The sequence below is a fragment of the Chiloscyllium punctatum genome, chromosome 5, assembly GCF_047496795.1.
Source record: "Chiloscyllium punctatum isolate Juve2018m chromosome 5, sChiPun1.3, whole genome shotgun sequence".
NCBI classification, from domain to species: Eukaryota; Metazoa; Chordata; class Chondrichthyes; order Orectolobiformes; family Hemiscylliidae; genus Chiloscyllium; species Chiloscyllium punctatum.
In genome coordinates this window covers 72,840,339-72,862,992 of record NC_092743.1, presented here as the reverse complement: position 1 = coordinate 72,862,992, position 22,654 = coordinate 72,840,339, and the positions used below count along the sequence as shown (strand labels likewise).

At 40.9% G+C, this 22,654-nt stretch overlaps 1 protein-coding gene across 1 annotated transcript in view; it reads right to left on the bottom strand.

Annotated features, from left to right (window-relative positions):
* The window catches only part of LOC140476793 (uncharacterized), a 567,118-nt gene that overhangs the window by 99,937 nt on the left and 444,527 nt on the right, over window positions 1-22,654 (bottom strand). Inside the window, exons 45-49 of the mRNA XM_072569588.1 lie at window positions 17,924-18,072; window positions 9,007-9,274; window positions 1,621-1,862; window positions 1,314-1,440; window positions 1,021-1,163 (exon numbers count right to left, since the gene is read on the bottom strand). Of these exons, the coding sequence (XP_072425689.1) occupies window positions 1,021-1,163; window positions 1,314-1,440; window positions 1,621-1,862; window positions 9,007-9,274; window positions 17,924-18,072 (929 nt within the window). The remainder of the gene's footprint in view (window positions 1-1,020; window positions 1,164-1,313; window positions 1,441-1,620; window positions 1,863-9,006; window positions 9,275-17,923; window positions 18,073-22,654) is intronic.

Below are 22,654 nucleotides of genomic sequence, written 5' to 3'. Positions count from 1 at the left end.
ACATATCAGACCTAGTGGTCTGAATCTCATATATTCTGCTCCTATATGAGTGGCACAGTGTCTAAATGGTTAGCACTGCTACCTCACAATTACCAAGGACCCAGGCTTCATTTCAGGTTAAGGATGCTGTTTGGATGGAGTTTGTACATTCTTGCTGTGTCTGCATGGGTTTCTTCCCACAGTCCAAAGATTTGGAGTATTGGCCAGTAGTGCCCATAGTGTCCAGGGATGTGCAGGCTAGGTAAATTAGTCATGGAAAAATGTAGGAATAGGGTAGGGTGATGGGTGTCCATTGGGTGTTCTTCAGAGGTTCAATGTGGACTTCATGGCCTACTCCAGTATTATTGGGATTTTATATCTTATGGTCTTATTGTGTGGAAAAGGCAGGAAAGTGGATGTAAGGAATGTTGGATCAGCCATAATCCTACTGAATGGCATCACAGGCTTAAGAGACTGAATGTTCGACTTTCGTTCCTATTTCTTAAGAAAGAAAATTTTGAGGAGGACAAAAAGAACCAGATTTTTCAGAATTATAAGGAGTCTGCAGGCATTTAAAATTGATAGTTGAGACTTGATTCTCAGATTCCTGGCCCCAACTTTCAGTGGTGCAATATAAAGGTATGCATTGAGTTCTTTTGTAGTCCAGTGGTAGTGTCCCTTTCTCTGAGCCAGGATACCTGATTTCAAATCTCACCTGCTAACAAGGTGTGTAATGACATCTCTGAACAGGTTGATTAGGAAATACCTATTAAGAGTATGTGTTTCTCGCCTGCAGCTTGCATTCCTGACCTAGTTGAAACCATTGTGTGGGATAGGCATTTCCATCCCCTTCCTATTTTTGTGACTTTTGGCTGCTTTCTCAACAACTTGCAATTCTCAGATCTTCAGAGAAGTCACTTCATGTTGGAATGATATGTGTGGAGCCCATTAATTGGATAAGATCAATCCTAAATTTATTTATACCTAAGAATACACAGTGAAAACTAAAATTAATTATGTGACCAATATACACTTTCCTACCATTGTTTCCTTATTTGTTGCTTGTGTGTTGATTTTTCTTTTTCCTGTATCTCCAAGAGTTCCTTTTAAAGTGATATATATATCAGAATCTGCTCCTAAATTACTTGATGATCCAGTAGTGATGGATAACACATATTCCTTCACTGTAAAGCACAATAGTATGCTTAAAACTTTGGACAATGTGGTAAGAGCATGAAGTGAAAATGCACATCTTTCGCTATACTTCATTTAACCAATAATGGACCCACGTTGAATGTCTGTCTATTTAGAGGTATACCAATAGAGCCACAAACCTGTCAGAAAATTGGTACTGCTCATGATTAAAGGAAGTTCTGCCACTGCAAATCCTTCAACTTGTGATAAATTGCGCAGGAACAAAAACTCTAACACTTCTTTGGTGCTTTGGTGATGGAGTTCTACCTAGGGGAATTAAGCAATTGCAATGACTACACATTTTTTTTTCTGGAAGAATTAAAATTATACTAAGTAAACCTGAAACAGTAAGAAAAAAATTGAAAGATAATTTTGGAAGGAATTGGTAATTTCACATTACGGAGTGGTGATCAGTTATTACTGCCAATAGACACCTTCACTCATTACCTTCTGACAATGCCAAAAATCTTCATTCTTGGATTCCTCTCTTTCCAGCCTTACTTTAGTGATGGTTCCGAGCTGGTCATCAATGCTTATGGAGGTCTGGTATGTATAACCTCTTTTCAAAGACCCTTTCTTAAGAATTATGGGGGCAGCAGAACCATTTTTGCAGCAAATTGTCAGTATTACTTCTACATCTGTGCCACTGTTTGGCATGTCACTGGTGACGACAAAGACATCCCAGCTTCCTGATGAATGGAAATAATTATTGATGTAGAGTTAATTACGTGGTATTAATTCTGTTATATAATTACTGTTTGTTTAAGTTTCAGAAAAATATAAAGATGTTATCACAATGCTTCCTTTGGAACCAGGAATTATGTACCATATAGACAAATGGTAAATCTGAACCGGAACATTTCATTTATGATACTCACACCTCCACAGCTGGTTCGAGACTGGACCCAAACACTGCCTCAGGTCACCTGACCTAAGCAGCAGTGCCCCCCAACTACCTACATATAACACCCCACTCTCTTAATTTTAAAAGTCCCAGTAATCAATATATATATAGATAGACAGATAATAATAAGTATTATCAAAATATTGTAACTAAATATATACATCGTCAGGAACATATACAAAATGAATACAGAAAATAACCCTTCTGTAGTCTACATTGTTTCAGCGTTTCTGAGGAATGGTGATTCTGAGAAGGTTGTCACCTTATTCCAGGAACCTTTTCTAGTGTAGTCTTCCTTGGCCTCTGGAAGGTCCCGTTGTTCCACAGATATGACCCTCTCTGATTAACGGTTGTTGCCCTGTGCCCTCAGTGAATATGGTAAAAAACCTAGTGTGGAGACACATGACCTGATCGAGACCACTGGTCCCATCTGGACTGGATCAGTGATTTGAAGCACTTTATTTCATTGGCGAGGTGCAGCAACCAGCTGGTCCACATGAATCCTCCAGACCATTCACCCCAGTCTAAATCCTATATGACAACTGTCTTGTTTGAGGCATGATCACCACTCAGATCCATTCTTCCTCAGATGCGCAATTCTGACCTAACATAGTCCCTTCTCTTTGGAATACCCTTGACCTTGCAGTTCCTCTTGGCCATCTATTCTTTTTGATTTCGCTCTACCACCTCTCTGGTCTCTTCATATCATAGTAAGTCAAATATGGTTCTCAGCTGGTGGTCAAACAATAAAGACACTGGCAAGCACTAGATTATCACATGTGGAGTATTCCTGTACATGCTCAGGAACTTGTCGATTTGCCATCCTAGCGATCCCTCCCCTTGTGGGGCCTTTCGAGCCTGCTTCAAGGTTTATGCAAAACTCTCCACCTGGTCATTTGTTAAAAGGTTAAAATCACATTCCTGATTCTGTGATTTGCCAGATACTCCTTGAACTCTTGTTTCACAAACTGTCACTCATGATTTGTTCAGGATTCTTGAACCAGGCAAACACTTCATCCAGTCAGTCTATTGTTGATTCCAACAATACCAATTTCATGACTGCCACCTCAGGCAACTTGGAGTGGGCATCCCCAACCAGTAGGAATATTAGCCTCTCTTTTAGTCCCATGATATCGATGTGAATCCACTGCCATGGTGTGTGAGACCACTTTCATGGGTGAAGGGGCAACAACAGCAGAACCTTGCTTACTTATGTGCATGATTAGCATGATCCTACTTTCACCTCCTTCTGGGGAGTCCACATTTGACTACTAAAACTAACTCCTTCACTCACACCACACCAGGGTACCCTTGGTGCAGCTTTCCTCTTGATGGAGGAGGAATACTAAGTCTCATTCCCCACATTAATCATACGTCCAATACACATAACTCCCACATCTTGGATATAAGGGCACACTTCTGGGCAGTTATTATGACTGATCATCTCTCTCAGGACAAGGTCCAACATTTAGCTCAGGACTGGGTCATTCCGAGAAGCGTTCTGAACTTGACTCACTGATACCAATACATTATCACTCTGGGAAAAGTACATAATTTTCAGATAGCAGTGGAAAACATCTTTATTCCCCAGTAGTGGCAGCCTTGACAGTTTATCTGCATTGCTGTGCTTCTCTGCCTATTGGATCTGATTTGATATGAGTAAGTTGACAGAGCCAGTGCTCATTTCTGTAGACATGCTGCTACTATTGATGGTATTCCTGTACATGGGCCAAAACTGGAGGTTAGAGGTCTGAGATTGGTCAGTAGCACAAAGTGTTTGCTGCAAAGGAAATGGGTGAACACCATTTCCAAACACAATGCCAAACACAACGCTTAATTCATATTTTTTTGATTTAAACTTCTGTATTAATTGTTTTCCATCTTTGTTGGTGGCCTGAATGCAAAATGCAATAGACCTTTACTCTCCATTCAGTAAGATGTGTGATAGCACAGAGTGAACTCCATGAGGCAAGGCATCATACCCTAACTGTAGTGGTAACTTTGGGATGAAATACATTTACTCTTCTGATCTTTTTAGGGCTCGCTTCACCTCTGGTAAGCTGCTAAAACATTCATAGATCCATTTTCATGACCACCCTTTTCCCAGTATCTGATGTAAAGGTTTTAGCATGGTTGTCAGGTCAGACACAAACTTGCTATAGTAATTTACAAGTACCAAGAACAATCTCAGCTGAGACACATTCTCCGGTCTAGGGGACTTCATGTTCCTTCATCTTCTTGGGAGCCCTGTGTAGTCCCTCATTCACTTGTCAAGTTGAAACTGTATAAAGTCTTTACAGTGTTGAAACTGACCATTTGACCCAACAAGTCCATACCTACCCTCCAAGGAGCAGCCTACCCAGTCTCATCTTCCTATCTTATTCCAATAACACTGTATTTCCCATGGCGAACCTACTCATCCCTGAATACATTGGGCAATTTAACATGGCCAATTCATCTAAGCTGCACATCTTTGCACTGTGGGAGGAAACTGGAGCACCCAGAGGAAATCCATGTAGATAGGGGGAGAATGTGCAATCTCTACAAGGACCGTTACCCTAGGCTGGAATTGAACCTGGATCCCTGGCACTGTGAGGCATCAGTGTTAACCATTGAACCACCTCTATTGAGTCTTTTAAAAACACTCATTTCTCTACTTTTACTTGCAGGCCATGCACCCACAATGTTTTTAGGCTCCTTCAATTTGTTTCAAATGCTCATCTGTTGGAGGAACCAGTGACCAAAATATCATCCACATAACACTCCTAGCAATCCACTTAAAATTTGGTTTATAGCCCTTTGAAATAGAGTTGCCATTGATTTGATGGCAAAAGAAAATCACTTGTAGCGAGAAAGTCCTGTGTGTCACTATCTGAAAATGAGATGCTGTTCTTTTGTTCTTTGAATTGGTGCAGAACCTTGCTGGAACACTGCAGCATTCACAGCAAAACAGGCAGTGGTGGTGATGGCAGCAGCTAGAGGCCACAGTGGGGGAACTTTAGCGATCGCCAAGAAGCAGTTGGTGTGTCTGGGCAAACATCTGGTGGTTAGTGGTATTGTGGAAGCAGGTGGAGGCCGATAATGGCATCAGCATGGGACACTGGCAGCCTGTGGCAAGATGGCTGGTGAGCCCAGATCACAGTCACAAATGAGACAGCAGTGCAGAGGCATGGAGATCATTGATGATGGCACTCGACGGAAAAATGGCAGTGTGGAGATTGAGATATCATGCCCAGCGAAGAAGACAGGGGATGGTGGTCAGTGGTGAGATAGCAGCATGGAGATGCAGAGATGGAGAGATCTAGCCCAGTATTGGGGAAAGATTAAGCCCAGTGAGGAGTGACTGCAGGCCCATGTCTAAAGAAGGACTGTGATTTGGAACTTTTAACTTTACTTCTTATTTACTACTTTATACTGAAAAGAATTGCATTGCTTAACTTTTAACAATAATTTTTTTTTGCTTTTTACCAGAGATTTTACACTTTTGTACCTTGTATCTAAGATGGTACCATGAATGGTCACATTATAAACTTTTCACTGTATTCTTGTATCCTTTGAGTACACACCACAATAAAACCTAATTCTAATTCCTTCACAACTCTCATCTGTTGGTTGGCCTGCAACATATCCATTTTTAAGTATTAATTTTCTCATGCCAGTCCATTGAATAGACCTTCTATGCGTGAAAGAGGGTACTGATCTGCACTTAGGGCTGTGACCTTGAAGTCACCATAAATCCTCACTGCGTCATCTGTTTTTAAGACCAGAATGATGGGAGTGGCCCTTTCACTTTGCAGTTTCACCTCCACTTTAGGCCCAATGGCATTTGGTACGGGATGTACCTTTAGTCTCTGTCTTCAGCTGCAATTTAATTATGACTCCTTTCATTCCCCTCAGGGTTCATTTGAAAACATCTTTGTACTTGTCCACGATCTCTTGCAAACTCATGTTTGAGTCGACCAACCTATTAATCATGCCCTAATTCAACCTTAATTTTTGTAACCAGGACAGTGCAGATATTGCAAAGTATTCACACTATGTACAGTGGCAATTCTGCACACTAGTCCCCTAACTGCACTTTCACCAGTACATAACCCTTCAGTGCCATCACTTGTTACACTCATATCCATAGTATAGTGCAGTGGGAGATGGCACAGGGCAGGGTGACATTAGGCACACAGATACACAAGATGGCTACTGAGCCATAAATTGGTCACTTGACATACAAGATGGCCACCGAACCATAATATGGAGAGAGACAGCAAAGCAAACATAGATAATGCCTGGGGCCACCAGAATGTCAGCACAATGCACTCACAATCTAGTTGATTAGTTTAAGGTGGGTAGGGGAGAGAATACCTTTGATAGAAATGCTAACAGCTTGATACAGACTCAATACACCAAGTGGTAACAGACAGGGCTGCAGAAATTATCCTTCTCAGAAAGAGTGATTAGCGCCCATTACTACAGCAATAGACCTTTGCACAGACATTGAAACTGACCATGTCTGCATCAAAACTGACAACGACTTTACTGAAGTTAACAAAGGTTGCGCTGGAACTGACAATGGCTGCATCAAAACTATCAATGATTCTGCAATGTTTACAATAAACAAACTATGTTACAAAGGCAATAATTTTGTGGGTGGCACAGTGGCACAGTGGTTAGCACTACTGCCTCACAGCGCCAGAGACCCGGGTTCAATTCCCGCCTCAGGCGACTGACTGTGTGGAGTTTGCACATTCTCCCCGTGTCTGCGTGGGTTTCCTCCGGGTGCTCCGGTTTCCTCCCACAGTCCAAAAATGTGCAGGTTAGGTGAATTGGCCACATTAAATTGCCCGTAGTGTTAGGGGCAGGGGTAAATGTAGGGGAATGGGTCTGGGTGGGTTGCACTTCAGCGGGTCGGTGTGGACTTGTTGGGCCGAAGGGCCTGTTTCCACACTGTAAGTAATCTAATCTAATCTAATCATAACCTCATCACTGACCCATTATATCACAAAATGTATAAAAATGTTCTCTGGGTTGAGAGAAGATGCACAGCTGACCACTGTTATTGATGTCTTTCTCTCCCCGGAGCTCCGGTACTTCCCTCTACAATAAACTCTGTCATTGAACCCTGATTCTGACTCCTAGGCTGGTGATTTTCCCCTCAGCAGGCTTCAAGGTAGGCTCTTAACCTCTCCTTATAGACTGATTCAGGAAGTAGGACATCACTGTGTAGGTATCCATTTTTACAGTCTTCCTCTGTACTTTGGGAAGAACCTAGAAAGAATCAGTGTCACCCCATATACTTTACTAAAATTCTGCTGACTCTAGGTCTTCTGCTTCTTCCACAGATTCGGATTATTCCCTGTCTACTCCCTCGCTGATGGTATGTAACTTATGGCTTGCCCTCAGGGTTGTTTCTGACTCACTTTCTCTTATTTTTCACAACTCTACATCTACGCAAACCTGAAGCCTACCAGTGGGTGCAATGCTGAACTAACTAGTGGGAAAGAACTATTCTTCTGGAGTATTAAAAGTGCTGTTCAGTTTTCTTTTCATTCAGCCACTAAACTACTGGCAAAATCTTTGATGTGGTAATCGCACGTATAACTTATGTTCTCACCCTAGACTTTCATTTAGACAGATATCATGATCAAGGAAAGGATGGCTGAGGGCATGGCTTACATTTGGAAATCAAAAGAATGGGATATGCTGCAATATTAATTGCTGCTCCAACACACTACACAGTTCAAACAACTTTTGTAGTATCACTCAGAATTAAAACCCATCACAACTAACATGAGTTAAGAACTTTGATATATCATCAGTCAACTACAGCCTTTTGAAAATAAACTGCACAAATTTGACACAAAGGTAAGGTTATTCTGTAGGTGGCATACAGTGAAGATAAGGGGCAAAAGATTTACAGAAGATGTTAGCAGAAAGATTTTCACCCAGAGGACAATAGAAATCTGAAATTCACTCCCTGTAAGAGTCGTGAAGGTAGAAAACCTTCTTGTGCTATAGACATCTATGACCCTATAATTACTTTACCACAACAAGCAGGAAAATCAAAGTTTGTTTCCTACATGCAACACATTATGCTCTTTGCTAGACATATGTAATGTAAGGGAAGAATTTGAATTATGGATTATAAAAATAACAAAATGATTTGATGTGGAAAGAATAATAAACATGTTATTGATTTATATGTATATAAATTAAAATGCAATATATTTCATAAGGTTAATTCTGAATATGCTACATCTGTGCTGCAGTACTAAGCTAACAAAATCTTCATAAATGGATTCTGGCCTATTCTCAATAATCAAATTTTTTCATGGTTTTAATTTGGCTATTGAAGAGAATGCTTTACTGCTGACAATTTAGTTTCCGGCAGGGAGAGTAAATGAACAGGGAGAGAAAGTGAGGACTGCAGATGCTGGAGACCAGAGTCGAGAGCGTGGTGCTGGAAAAGCAAGCAAGTCATGCAGCATCGGACGAGCAGGAGAATCGACGTTTCAGGCATAAGCCCTTCATCAGGAACAGGGAGAGAACTCAGCCTGTTCTTGTACATCCACGTATCTGACTCAATTCATTAGCACAGTACTCAAAGGCTTTCAAGCACGGTTGTCTACTTACTCTCACTGCCAAGGCAATAGTGAGTACTGCAAAGATAACTAGAGAACTGTAAAAAATATAAATAGGCATAATTATAAACAATAACTATTCAATATCATATGTGAACCATAAAACTGTTATTATATGAAAAATGGAAGGAAATTGTATTCAGAACTAAATCAACTTTGACCGAGACATATTTTGTTAATAACACAAAATTAGTCATGTTGCACAGGAGAACTTATACAAATTCTGCTTTCTTATTCTTTCCCTAAACACTCTAAACACTACATTTAGAGTAGAAAACTTAACTGACAGCATACCCTGAAGACTTTCTGTCAGCATCATTTTACTTTCGTTGCTGACCTTTCCAAGGAGCTTTAATATCCGTTTAGTTTGTCTATCAGCAACTTCACTGTCTAGCCATTGTTCACATGGAAATACATATTCATTGGTTCCTTTATTCTCAGTTGGTTCCATCACTGTGATTGCATCTAGATACCAGCCAGCCCCATATCCAGTAGCATTGTGGCCAACATGGACTTCTGTTGGAATACCCAGGTCTACAGCTTGTATGTGAAAATTGCTGACCTAGCAAAAATTAAGAAAATACAAGAATTTTTTTTAGATGAACTATGTCGAGTCATAAAATTCTCATAATTCAAAGTTTACAGCAATTTTAAAGTAATTGCACTGTTGTATATGAATAGCCACAAACACTGATGTGAAGGAAAATGTTTGCACTGAGAATTTTGTTACAGATGTTGTAACATTGTTGAAAGATCAGAGCTGGTCATGTGTTTTATACCAGTTTCCTGATTATCATTTGGAAGTTAAAGCAGGTAATTGGGAAGATTAGTTAATTCCTGATGAAATAGTCAAATGTCGCAAAACTCAAGTCTTTGATCATGATGTTTGATTAGGAGTGCAGCATATAAATGTATATGTTTAATTCCTTCAATACAATTTTACTAAGTGTTGTGACACCTTACTGTCTGCTTTACTTCACCTGTCTTAAAACATTGGTCGAGAGATGAAACATGGACTGCTTGTTTGGTCGTGGAGGAAACATTTCCATAAGCAGTACTGTTAAGGCACTTTTTGGTTTCAGCACCTACTTTAAGCTGCTGAATATCCCAAGGTCCAGGAAGCATGGTTTCATGTAATTAAAATAGATTGACTGTAAAAACCAAAGCTTGCCCATCATAAAATTAACTAATAACATTAATAATAACTAACTAATCCATTTCTCACCAGCAGGTTTGTGAATATCATTTGACTTTCCTTTTTTAAAAATTAGATGAAGGTGAGTTTGAGGCAATTGCGTCTCTTTTCCAGAATTTTTGCAATCTTACTGAGTTGTTTTTGGGCATTCAGGTTCTGCTCTTTATCTCCAAAGTAATACGTTGTAACTTAATACCTACTTTCTTAAAATTCACAAAACAAGCCCAGACATATGACACCACCTCTCATCAGGCCCCTTTCTTTATTAACGGTTTAAAGCATTTCATAGAATCCCTACAGTGCAGACAGAAGCCAACACATCAAAAAGAATCTCACCCTATTCCCATAGCCCCACATTTACCATAATTTAACCAACTTGGCCTGCACATGCCTGAAGACTATGGGGCAAATTAGCATGGCCAATCCACCCAGCTTGCACTTCACTGGACTGTAGGAGGAAACTTGAGCACTTGGAGGAAACCATGCAGGTATGGGGAGGATTTGCAAGCAGTCACCTAGGGCTGGAATCAAACCCAGGTCCCTGGCATTGTGAGGCAGCAGTGCGAACTACTGTGCCACCATGCACTCCTAAATTTAGATTTAGATTTGTTGTGCCCCATTCCCAGAGTTTCAAAATGGAAATTTTAATGGAAGTGAGGATATTGAATTGTGTCATTTCCATGATTCAGCTTAGGTACTGTAGTGATTGTAACAAAGTCACCCAGATGGACCTCACAGAATGTGAGTTCTCCCTGATTGGACCAGCTTAACAGACCCAACCAGGGAGTCCTATCTTACAGATATAGAGAGTGTTAGAGGTTCTATTCACTCTGAGACCTGGCTCTGAGGAAACTGGACTAGTGTCAAGTATTGTGCATGTGGAAATAAGGTGACGGGATGCTGGCCTCTATGGACTTACTTCAGGTATTATTTGAGATTGTTACTGCTTTTCTAACCCCTTAGGGACAATGCAAATGAGATGATTACATTTTCTTCTTCTTCTTATAGGGCAACATTCCTGTCAGCTACAATTATGTATAAAATCGATTGGAATTTTCACAGCAATAATTGAATCAGCAATATTTTCAAACAAAACATGATCTTAAACTAGATCTGAGAAAGAATATTTGAGTTGACCAGATAAGGGAAGGATCTGGTTGTGGCAAAGTAGTCAGGTGTGTGACAGAAGAATCTTGTAGACAGATCATTTTTACCATTTGTGAAGCGTAAAACATTTCATGAAGCAACAATGACTATCACCTATTATACTAAAAAATAATCTTCAATCTCTACTAATTTCAGTTCTTGCTATTTACAAATCTTATTCTGTTAACCATCAGTTAAAGAAACATGTGTGTCTAGTATTTTATCCTTTGGCATTACTGATAAAAGACAGATTTTGTCCAAGTTTTTGACTTGTATTCATCAAGGCGTTTCAAAGGAATACAGATTCAAGGGGAAAACTAACTGCATGAAAGAAGAGTGCAAACAGACTCTGATTAGTAGAGGCTTTGCTATGGAGAATGCACCCATTAAATGCTGATTGAGAGTTAACTGCAAAGAATTTTAAAATTTTAAACCAGGCAGGTTGACTCCAATTGGTCAAGATGTTGCCCTGAGACACAAACCAGTGAGTGGTTGTCACCTATTGAGTTGAAACAAACATAATACATATTCATCTCTGCAAAGAACAAGGCACTAGGTAGAAGTGAGTACAGCAGATTCTGGAGATTAGAGTCAAGAGTGTGGTGCTGGAAAAGCTCAGCAGATCTTGCAGTATTCGAGGAGCAGAAAAATTGATGTTTTGGACAAACGCCCTTCATCAGGAATGAAGGGGTTCCTGATTAAAGGCTTTTACCAGAAACGTCGATTTTCCTGCTCCTCGGATACTGCCTGACCTGCTGTGCTTTTCCAGCACCACACTCTTGACAAAGAACATGGCACTGTCTATTTGGTTAGATTAGATTCCCTACAGTGTGGAAACAGGCCCTTCAGCCCAACAAGTCCACACAGACCCTCCGAAGAGTAACCAACCCAGACCCATTCCCCTACTCTCTAGTAATGCACCTATTACTATGGGCAATTTAGCATGACCAATTCACCTGACCGGCACATCTTTGAATATTGGGAGGAAACCAGAGTACCCGGAGAAAACCCACGCAGACACGGGGAGAATGTGCAAACTCCACACAGACAGTCACCCGAGGCTGGAATTGAACCCGGGTCCCTGGCGCTGTGAGGCAGCAGTGCTAACCACTGAGCCACCGTGCTGCCCCCACTTGATATGTAGAAATCAAGTCCATGCAAGTGTGACCCACTTCAAGCCCAACTGACATCCTAAATTGGTCATCAGCTTAAGTCCTCATATATTTGGGATTATCCAGAAAATGCTGTTTCATTGTTGAATGATATCTAAAGTTAGACACTGTGCTGCAGGTTTTCAAACATGGCTAGCTATGTTCTGTCAGAACTTTGTTTGTGTGAACAGACAAGGAAAGTTGCTGTTTGATGCCATCCTCCAATCTTTAGGATAAGGTTCCACATGGTAGGATGTTGGAGAAAATACAAAGGTATGGAATTGAGGGTGATTTTAGCCATTTGGATTAGAAACTGGCTTTCTGAAAGAGTTGTGGTTGATGGAAAATATTCAGTCTGCAGTCCAGTTACTAGTGGTGTGCCACAATGATCTGTTTTGGGACCACTGCTGTTTGTCATTTTTATAAATGACTTAGACGCAAGCATAGGTGGATGGATGAGTAAATTTGCAGACGACACTAAAGTTGAAGAAATAGTGGACAGTTTGGAAGAATGTTACGGGTTGCAGGGAGACTTGGATAAACTGCACAATTCGGCTGAGAGGTGGCAAATAGAGTTCAATGTAGCTAAATGTGAGGTGATGCACTTTGGGAAGAATAACAGGAAGGCAGAGTACCAGGTCAACGGAAAGATTCTTGGAAGTGTGGATGTACGGAGGGATCTTGGAGTCCATGTACATAGATCCCTGAAAGTTGCCACCCAGGTGGATAGTGCTGTTAAGAGGCATAAGGTGTGTTAGGTTTCATTCGTAGAGGGATTGAGTTCCGGAGCCACAATGTCATGCTGCAACTATACAAAATGCTGGTGCAGCCACACTTGGAATATTGTGTACAGTTCTGGTCGCCGTATTTCGGGAAGGATGTGGAAGCATTAGAAAAGGTGCAGAGGAGATTTACCAGGATGTTGCCTGCTCTGGAGGGAAGGTCTTATGAGGAAAGGCTGAGAGACTTGGGTCTGTTCTCATTGGAAAGAAGAAGACTAAGAGGGGATTTGATAGAGACATACAAGATGATCAGAGGATTAGATAGGGTAGACAGTGAAAGTCTTTTTCCTCGGATGATGATATCAGCTTGTACAAGAGGGCATAACTACAAATTGAGGGGTGATAGTTTAAGACAGATGTCAGAGGCAGGTTCTTTATGCAGAGGGTGGTAAGGGCATGGAATGTCCTACCTGTTAATGTAGTCAACTCAGCCACATTAGGGAGATTTCAACAATCCTTAGATACGCACTTGGATGATTTTGGGATAATGTAGGGGGATGTGCTGAGAATAGTTCACAGGTTGGCACAACATCGTGCGATGAAGGGCTGTTCTGCACTGTATTGTTCTCTGTTCAATGGCCTACATGCCTGATGTCACACCAGGTGTGAAATTCATGTGCAACATTACTCATTTATGTGATAGGCAGAAGACAGCATCCTGTTGGCGGCAAATACCACTCATTTTGCTCCTAAATAGTAACAGCCCAAAATATCGAGCTTCAACTTCTGTTCAAACTATTGGGATATTACTCTGAGATGTACTGGATACTTTTCAAGTCCAAGAATAACAACCTTAAACTTTTCCATGAATTTGCAAGATATGCAGTGACAACTGATCTAATCAAGATAGCCAATATTTAGCAGGGTGGCTCCGATGTGCCCTTTCTCAGCATTGAGGTGCTATTTAGAGTCATAGAGTCCTAGAGCATGGACACAAGTCATTTAGCCCAAATTAGTCAATACTGACCAAAATGTCCATCCATGTTAACCCCATTTCCCTGCATTTGGTCTATATCCTGCTAATCTTTTCCTACCCATGTATTTGTCCAAATGCCTTTTAAATGTTAGTGTACCCACTTCAACCACGTTCATTAGCAACTCATTCCATATTCATACTACCCTCTGAGTAAAAAAGTTGCCCTTCAGGTTCCCTTTTATTCTTACCCCTCTAACCTTAAATTAATGCCCTCTAGTCCTCGATTCCCCAACCCTAGGAAAAAGACAAGTGCATTCACACTATACATGCCTCTCATGATCTAATACACCTCTATAAAGTCCCCTCAGTCTCTTATGCTGTAAATAAAAAAGTCCTAGTTTGTTCAATCTCTCCCTATAACTCAAATCATTGAGTCCAGGCAACATCATAGTAAATTTCTTCTGCACTCTTTCCAGTTTAATAGCATCCTTCCTATAACAAGGTGACTAAAACTAAACATAATACTCCAAATGTGGCCTCACCAATGTCTTATACAATTGCAACATAACTTCCCAACTTCTATACTCAATGCTCTGACTGATGATGGTCAGTGTGCCAAAAGCCTCCTTCACTGCCCTGCCTACCTGTGACTCCACTCTCAGAGAACCGTGCACCTGAACTCTAAGGTCTTTCTGTTCCACTACAAGGCCCACAGCCTTGATTTGACTTTGCAAAATGCAAGGCCTCACACTTATCTATATGAAACTCCATTTAGATTAGATTAGATTAGATTACTTACAGTGTGGAAACAGGCCCTTCGGCCCAACAAGTCCACACCGCCCCGCCGAAGCGCAACCCACCTATACCCCTACATCTACCCCTTACCTAACACTACGGGCAATTTAGCATGGCCAATTCACCTGACCTGCACGTCTTTGGACTGTGGGAGGAAACCGGAGCACCCGGAGGAAACCCACGCAGACACGGGGAGAACGTGCAAACTCCACACAGTCGGTCGCCTGAGGCGGGAATTGAACCCGGGTCTCTGGCGCTGTGAGGCAGCAGTGCTAACTACTGTGCCACCGTGCCGCCCCACATCTCAGCCCACTTCCCCATCTGATCAAGATCCTGCTGCAATTTCTGATAATCTTCCTCACTGTCCATGATACCACCTATTTTAATGTCATTTGAAAACTTACTAAACATGCCTTGTACATTCTCATCCAAATTATTGATATAGATAACAAATAAAACTGACCCTGAGGCACTCCACTAGTCATAGGCATCCAGTCTGACAAGCATCCTTCCAATATTACTCTCTACTTCCTAACATCAAGCTAATTGTGTATCCAATTTGCCAGCTCACCCTGTGATGGGTTCCATGCAATCTAACCTTCCAGAGCAGTCTATCATGTGGAACCTTATCAAAGTCCTCACTGACATCCATATAGACTACGTCAACCTTCCTGGTCACTTCATCAAAGAAATCTAATAAGATTGTGATGCATGATGTCCACTCACAAAACCATGCTGAATACTCCCAATCAAACCTTGTGTTTCCAAATGCACCTTATCCCTCTAGGGATTTAATGAGAATCTTTTCAATTAACTTACCCACCACAGATGTTAAGCTTACTCGTCTATCGTTCCCAGGCTTTCCTTTGCAGCCCGTTTTGATTAATGGCACATCCTCTACCCTCTAGTCTTCTGGGACTTCCTCTGCAGCTACTGATGATGCAAAAATATCATTCTGGGCCCCCACAATTTCTTCTCTAGCCTCTTGCAGTGTTCTTGGATATGTCTGATCAGGACAAAGAGATTTATTCACCTTCATACATTCTAATACATCCAACACCTCCTCTACTGTGATATGGACTGTCCCCAAGATATCACCACTAACTTCCCCAACTTTCCAAGTCTTCATGTTTTTCTCCATGGTAAACACAGTGGAGAAATATTCATTGAGAACTTCACCCATCTCCTGCAGTTCTCCATATACATGTCCACTTTGGTCCTTGAGGGGCCCTATTCTCTCTCTAGTTATTCTCTTTTTCCATTAATGTACTTAAAGTGCACCTTTAGATTCACCCTAATCTTCTCAGCCAAGGCCATCTCCCTGTATGCCTCCAGGGAATCCCTTGATCCCAGCTGCCTGAACCTGAGCCATGCCTCTTTCTTTTTTCTGATCAAAGCCTCAATATTTCTTGTCATCCAGGGTTCCCTATTTCTGCCAACTTTACCATTCACCTTCACAGGAACATATAGACCTTGACCTCTAGCTGTCTCATCTTTAAGGCCTCCCACTTGCCAGAGGGAGGCCTTTGATTGCAAACAACTCCAATCAAGCTAATTGTGTATCCAATTTGCCAGCTCACCCTGTGATGGGTTCCATGCAATCTAACCTTCCAGAGCAGCCTATCATGTGGAACCTTGTCAAAGGCCTCACTGAAATCCATATAGACTACGTCTAATTTGATTTGATTATTATTGTCACATGTATTGAGATACAGTGAAAAATCTTGTTTTGCATGCTAACCAGCCAAATCATACCTTACATGAATACACCAGGGTGATAGAACAGAATGGAGAATATAGTGCTACTGTTACAGACAGGGTGCAGAGAAATATTAACGCTAATACACGGGAGATCCATTCATAGGTCTGATAACAGCCAGGAAGAAGCTGTTCTTAAACCTGATTATAAAAGTGGTTTTGCAGTAGAGAACCCCCAGGCCATTTCTCAACTAGACACTGTTGAAAGGAAGCTCATTTAACTATTCAATTTCAAACTGGAGATAGAGCCCATTTAAGACATGTAAGGTAATTCTGACATGCAGATTCAAACACAGTAAATATTTCATCACCATATCAGAAACTGCCATTCCATCAAAGACACATTCCTCACGGAAGCTGACAAAAATATTTGCAAGAACTGGGCTTCATGGGGATTACATGGCAACCACTATCACAGCTGGTGATGATCCAGACTCAGGAATGGCCCACATATTATATTTTAGGTGCTGGAGGAGAACGTTGAAAACGTTAAAATACACCCTCCTTCCTTTTAGATTCCTAAAGAAGTCCTCACAATGTCCAAAAGAATGAAGTTAGACAAAATAAAGAACAAAATCGATTGTCGTAAGACCTATCCAAAGAAATGAGTCTTCAAATAACAACAAATTGAACTGCAGCAATTCATTGTTAACATTTCCGCATCTAACATTTATAATTCATCATGGCCTCACAGTAGCATAAATTAGAGTGACAGATTTTCAGGTTTATATAACTACATTTGGAATTAACAGAATCATCTCACTCTATCTTACTTTGTGCCTCACTTCTGACATTCTTTAAGGCAGAATTTCAGCATAAATTTTCTACATATGTGGACAGTTCAGCACTGACAATCACTAACATTTAGGAGGCTATTTTTGACATTTGTGTGCAATTCTGACCTCTCTATCTAGGAGTTAAAGTGAAGAGTTAATTACCACCTGCTGAACTGGACTTTTTGAAGCAGCTATTAGGCTGTGGAAAACTTGTAACTTCCCAGTTGCTACACTGCCCACAATTGGATTTTTTTTTGTTTTCAGTATTACATTCATGAGCTGTCTTTTTTTCAGAAATGTACTCCATCCTGTAAATATAGCACCTAATATTATAAACTTTCTGAACACTAAAATTCAACAACATTGTAAATGCAAAATATACACATATCAGACATCAAGAATTTTGTTGTAGTTCATAATACAATGTAACATTTTTTAAACACATATATAAAGAATATAATGTCAATTCATGCTGAGATGATTGCGAACAATATCCAGGCTATGATCACTTATGAAATACTGATATTGTTTATCAAATCAGTTTTCTGTATTACTATATGTGTAACAGAAAGGTCTTGTTATAAAACCAGCTGCATGCTTCACCATAGAAAATTAACTTATTTAGTACAGACATTAAAACTATAAGCTAAGTGAAGCTTTATTTATAGAATTATTATAAGCATGATGCCAACCTGATGTTTTTCAAAAGGTTTAGCATGAGGATGCCCAAGTCTCCTTTTGCAAGTATCTCCATGCTCACCAACGATCATAACGAAAACATCTGCATCAGTGCTTGCTGCAGGAAAGTCCCCAGTGAACACTTGAACCGAATACAAGGTATCTACAAATAGTTGCAAGAGTTAGTCCATTCCTATTTCTTCCAATACATTGACAAATGTGAAAGAAAATAAAAATGAATTTCTCTAGCAATAACTTCAGTGATACCCAGAAACAACAAACATTGGGTTATAATTTTCTCGAACAATGTAATTGGCAATTATGGATAATAAATATGGCAGTCTCTGCACCAACATTAACAATGACAACTCATGCCAGAGAGCTCATTAGCATACTTGTCACTACACAAACCATCCAGAATCATGCTTTGAAGAAATAGCTAAAAGCACAGATGATTCCTGGTGAAAGACTGACAACAGAAGTGTTGTCCTTCAGTTTGGGGCTTGGTCTCACAGGAAACTGTCCTAGGGGCTTCTTTTTTAATTTTCATATTTGAATGAAATCTAATATTTTGCATTAAAAACTGGAAACTTGTGAACTGCAATCATTCATAGCTTTTAACACAGCTACAATATTAAGCAAGGTTTCCGAGTACTTAGGAAATGCCTGGAGCTATGAGGATTTAGGACAATAGAAAGGAACAATTTGTAGTGGCACAAGAGACAAGCAGCAGGAATATTGTTTCACACTGAGGAAAACAATACAAGTTCAATGAACACAGCAGGAAAGGAAGATGACAGCAAAAGTATATCCAACTAATTCCTTGTGTGTATTCTCCAAAATGTCTCAGCCTGACTTCTCAAGCCTACTGTAGAAAGTTATTCCACATACCATTTTATTTTGCATTTTATCCCAAAATACATTCGGCCTTCTCTTGTCTAAGCACTTTCTCATATCTTCATTGTTTTGGCTACTACTGACACTTGCCCTCATCTTTATGTAACATCATGTCTCCCACCTCATATTGATCAAATGTTCTCATTCTATTATCCTTCTTACAAATCTCTTCTTTGCTTCCTTGAAAGACAAGGCTAAAGGAAAGAGGTGAAGGTGAAGGACTAGTTATCTCATAGTTAACAAGTAGCTGTTCAGTGGAAATTAGTGGAGCCTTGGAGAATTGGGTACTGGGAGACAGGCACATTCCATTCATTCCTCAGGTTTCTGAGGTATGTCATCAGCCATCTTTAAAGTAGGATCGCATGACTGCTATCATTCTGCATTCAAGCATAAAAAGGTGAGAGACTATGACCTGCTGGAGGAAAAGACAGCCATCTGAGAATTTTGTGTAAAGTTGCAAAGCATCTGCAGACAGATGGAGTGGTAATCCTTGCTGTTGACAAATATTACTGGATGATTTGAATGGCTTAATTGCCACATGTATACAGTCAGTAGTATCCTGAACCTGTGGAAAGCCATCTAGAACCACAAACACAAGTAAACTCGCATTTGACTAGCAAAGATGGCATAATTGTTGGAAGAAAACAGTTGTCTATTAATAATAACGGTCAGCCACTAACGACAATATCCTGCAAATATCTCTGGCAAAGCCCTGTTAGATTCCAGATGCAAAGAAACTGAGGATGGTTAAGTTTTTGATTACAGGTAAAGCATGGCACCAATTGAAGCTGACAGGAAGACATATTTCAGCAAATTGCTACTACCAGTGTTGAGGTCTTGAATCTCCTGGTCTGGTGATGTTCAATAAGGCAAGACAACCTACCTTCTCTACTTTGCACTGTATTTCACTGTTGTTCATCTTGCTCCCATAGAGCTGCAGCTCCAGGAGCAGCAAGATACTGGTTACATTGGTCCTCATTTCAGAACCAAAGTAAAACCTAATTCAGCGTTCTAAAGTGCAGATCAAACCTCTCAACTTCCAAGTGCAGGTAACACTTTAAGATGTCAGAGAGATGTACAGTATGGAAACAGACCATTCGGTCCAACCTGTCCGTGCCGACCAGATATCCGAACCCAATCTAGTCCTACCTGCCAGCAGCCGGCCCATATCCCTCCAAACCCTTCCTATTCATATACCCATCCAAATGTCTCTTAAATATTGCAATTGTATCAGCCTCCACCACATCCTCTGGCAGCTCATTCCATACACGTATCACCATCTGCGTGAAAAAGTCGCCCCTTAGGTCTCTTTTATATCTTTCCCCTCTCACCCTAAAACTATGCCCTCTTGTTCTGGACTCCCCGACCCCAGACTTTGTCTATTTATCCTATCCATGCCCCTCATAATTTTGTAAATCTCTATAAGCTCACCCCTCAGCCTCCAACGCTCCAGAGAAAACAGCCCCAGCCTGTTCAGCCTCTCCCTGTGGCTCAGATCCTCCAACCATGGCAACATCCTTGTCCATCTTTTCTGAACCCTTTCAAGTTTCACAACATCTTTCCGATAGGAAGGAGACCAGAATTGCACGCAATATTCCAACAATGGCCTAACCAATGTTCTGTACAGCCACAACATGACCTCCTAACTCCTGTACTCAATACTCTGACCAATAAAGGAAAGCATACCAAATGCCTTCTTCACTATCCTATCTACCTGCAATTCCACTTTCAAGGAGCTATGAACCTGCACTCCAAGGTGTCTTTGTTCAGCAACACTCCCTAGGACCTTGCCATTAAGTGTATAAGTCCTGCTAAGATTTGCTTTCCCAAAATGCAGCACCTTGCATTTATCTGAATTAAACGTCATCTGCCACTTCTCAGCACATTGGCCCATCTGGTCCAGATCCTGTTGTAATCTGAGGTAACCCTCTTCGTTGCCCACTACACCTCCAATTTTGGTGTCATCTGCAAACTTACTAACTGTACCTCTTATGCTCACATCCAAATCATTTATGTAAATGACAAAACGTAGAGGACCCAGCATCGATCCTTGTAGCACTCCACTGGTCACAGGCCTCCAGTCTGAAAAACAGACTGTTTTCTACCTTTGAGCCAGTTCTGTATCCAAATGGCTAGTTCTCCCTGTATTCCATGAGATCTAAGCTTGCTAATCAGTCTCCCATGGGGAACCTTGTCCAATGCCTTACTTAAGTCCATATAGATCACCTCTACTACTCTGCCCTCATCAACTTTCTTTGTTACTTCTTCAAAAAACTCAATCAAGTTTGTGAGACATGATTTTTCACTCACAAAGCCATGTTGACTATCCCTAATCAGTCCTTGCCTTTCCAAATACATGTACATCCTGTCCTTCAGGATTCCCTCCAACAACTTGCCCACCACCGAGGTCAGGTTCACCGGTCTATAGTTCCCTGGCTTGTCTTTACCACCCTTCTTAAACAGTGGCACCACATTTGCCAACCTCCAGTCTTCCGGCTCCTCACCTGTGACTATCGATGATACAAATATCTCAGCAAGTGGCCCAGCAATCACTTCTCTAGCTTCCCACATAGTTCTCGGGTACACCTGATCAGGTCCTGGGGATTTATCCACTTTTAACCATCTATTTCCCTAGTCTATATCTTCCATATCCTTTTCCACAGTAACTACTGATGCAAAATATTCATTTAGTATCTCCCCATTTTCTGTGGCTCCACACAAAGGCCACCTTGCTGATCTTTGAGGGGCCCTATTCTTTCCCTTTTGTCCTTAATGTATTTGTAAAAACCCTTTAGATTCTCATTGATTATATTTGCCAAAGCTATCTCATGTCCCCATTTTGCCCTCCTGATTTCCCTCTTAAGTATACTCCTACTTTCTTTATACCCTTCTAAGGATTCACTCGATCTATGTTATCTATACCTGACATATGCTTCCTTCTTTTCTTAACTAAACCCTCAATTTCTTTAGTCATCCAGCATTCCCTCTACCTATCAGCCTTCCTTTTCACCCTGACAGGAACATATTTTCTCTGGACTCTTGTTATCTCATTTCTGAAGGCTTCCCATTTTTCAGCCGTCCCTTTACCTGCGAACATCTGCCTTCAAACAGCTTTCAAAAGTTCTTGCCTAATACCGTCAAAATTAGCCTTTCTCCAATTTAGGACTTCAACTTTTAGGTCTGGTCTATCCTTTTCCATCACTATTTTAAAACGAATAGAATTATGGTAGCTGGCCCCAAAGTGCTCCCCCACTGACACATCAGTCACCTGCCCTGCCTTATTTCCCAAGAGTAGGTCATGTTTTGCGCCTTCTCTAGTAGGTACATCCACATACTGAATCAGAAAATTGTCTTGTACACACTTAAGAAATTCCTCTCCATCTGAATACGATGGCAGTCCCAGTCAATGTTTGGAAAGTTAAAATCCCCCAGCATAACTACCCTATTATTCTTACAGATAGCTGAGATCTCCTTCCAAGTTTGTTTCTCAATTTCCCTCTGTCTATTGGGGGGGTCTATAATACAATCCCAATAAGGTGATCATCCCTTTCTTATTTCTCAGTTCCACCCAAATAACTTCCCTGGATGTATTTCTGAGAATATCCTCTCTCAGCACGGCTGTAATGCTATCCCTCATCAAAAATGCCACTCCCCCTCCTCTCTTGCCTCCCTTTCTATCCTTCCTGTAGCATTTGTATCCTGGAACATTCAGCTGCCAGTCCTGCCCATCCCTGAGCCATGTTTCCGTAATTGCTATGATATCCCAATCCCATGTTCCTAACCATGCTCTGAGTTCATCTGCTTTCCCTGTTAGGCCCCTTACATTGAAATAAATAGTTTAATTTATT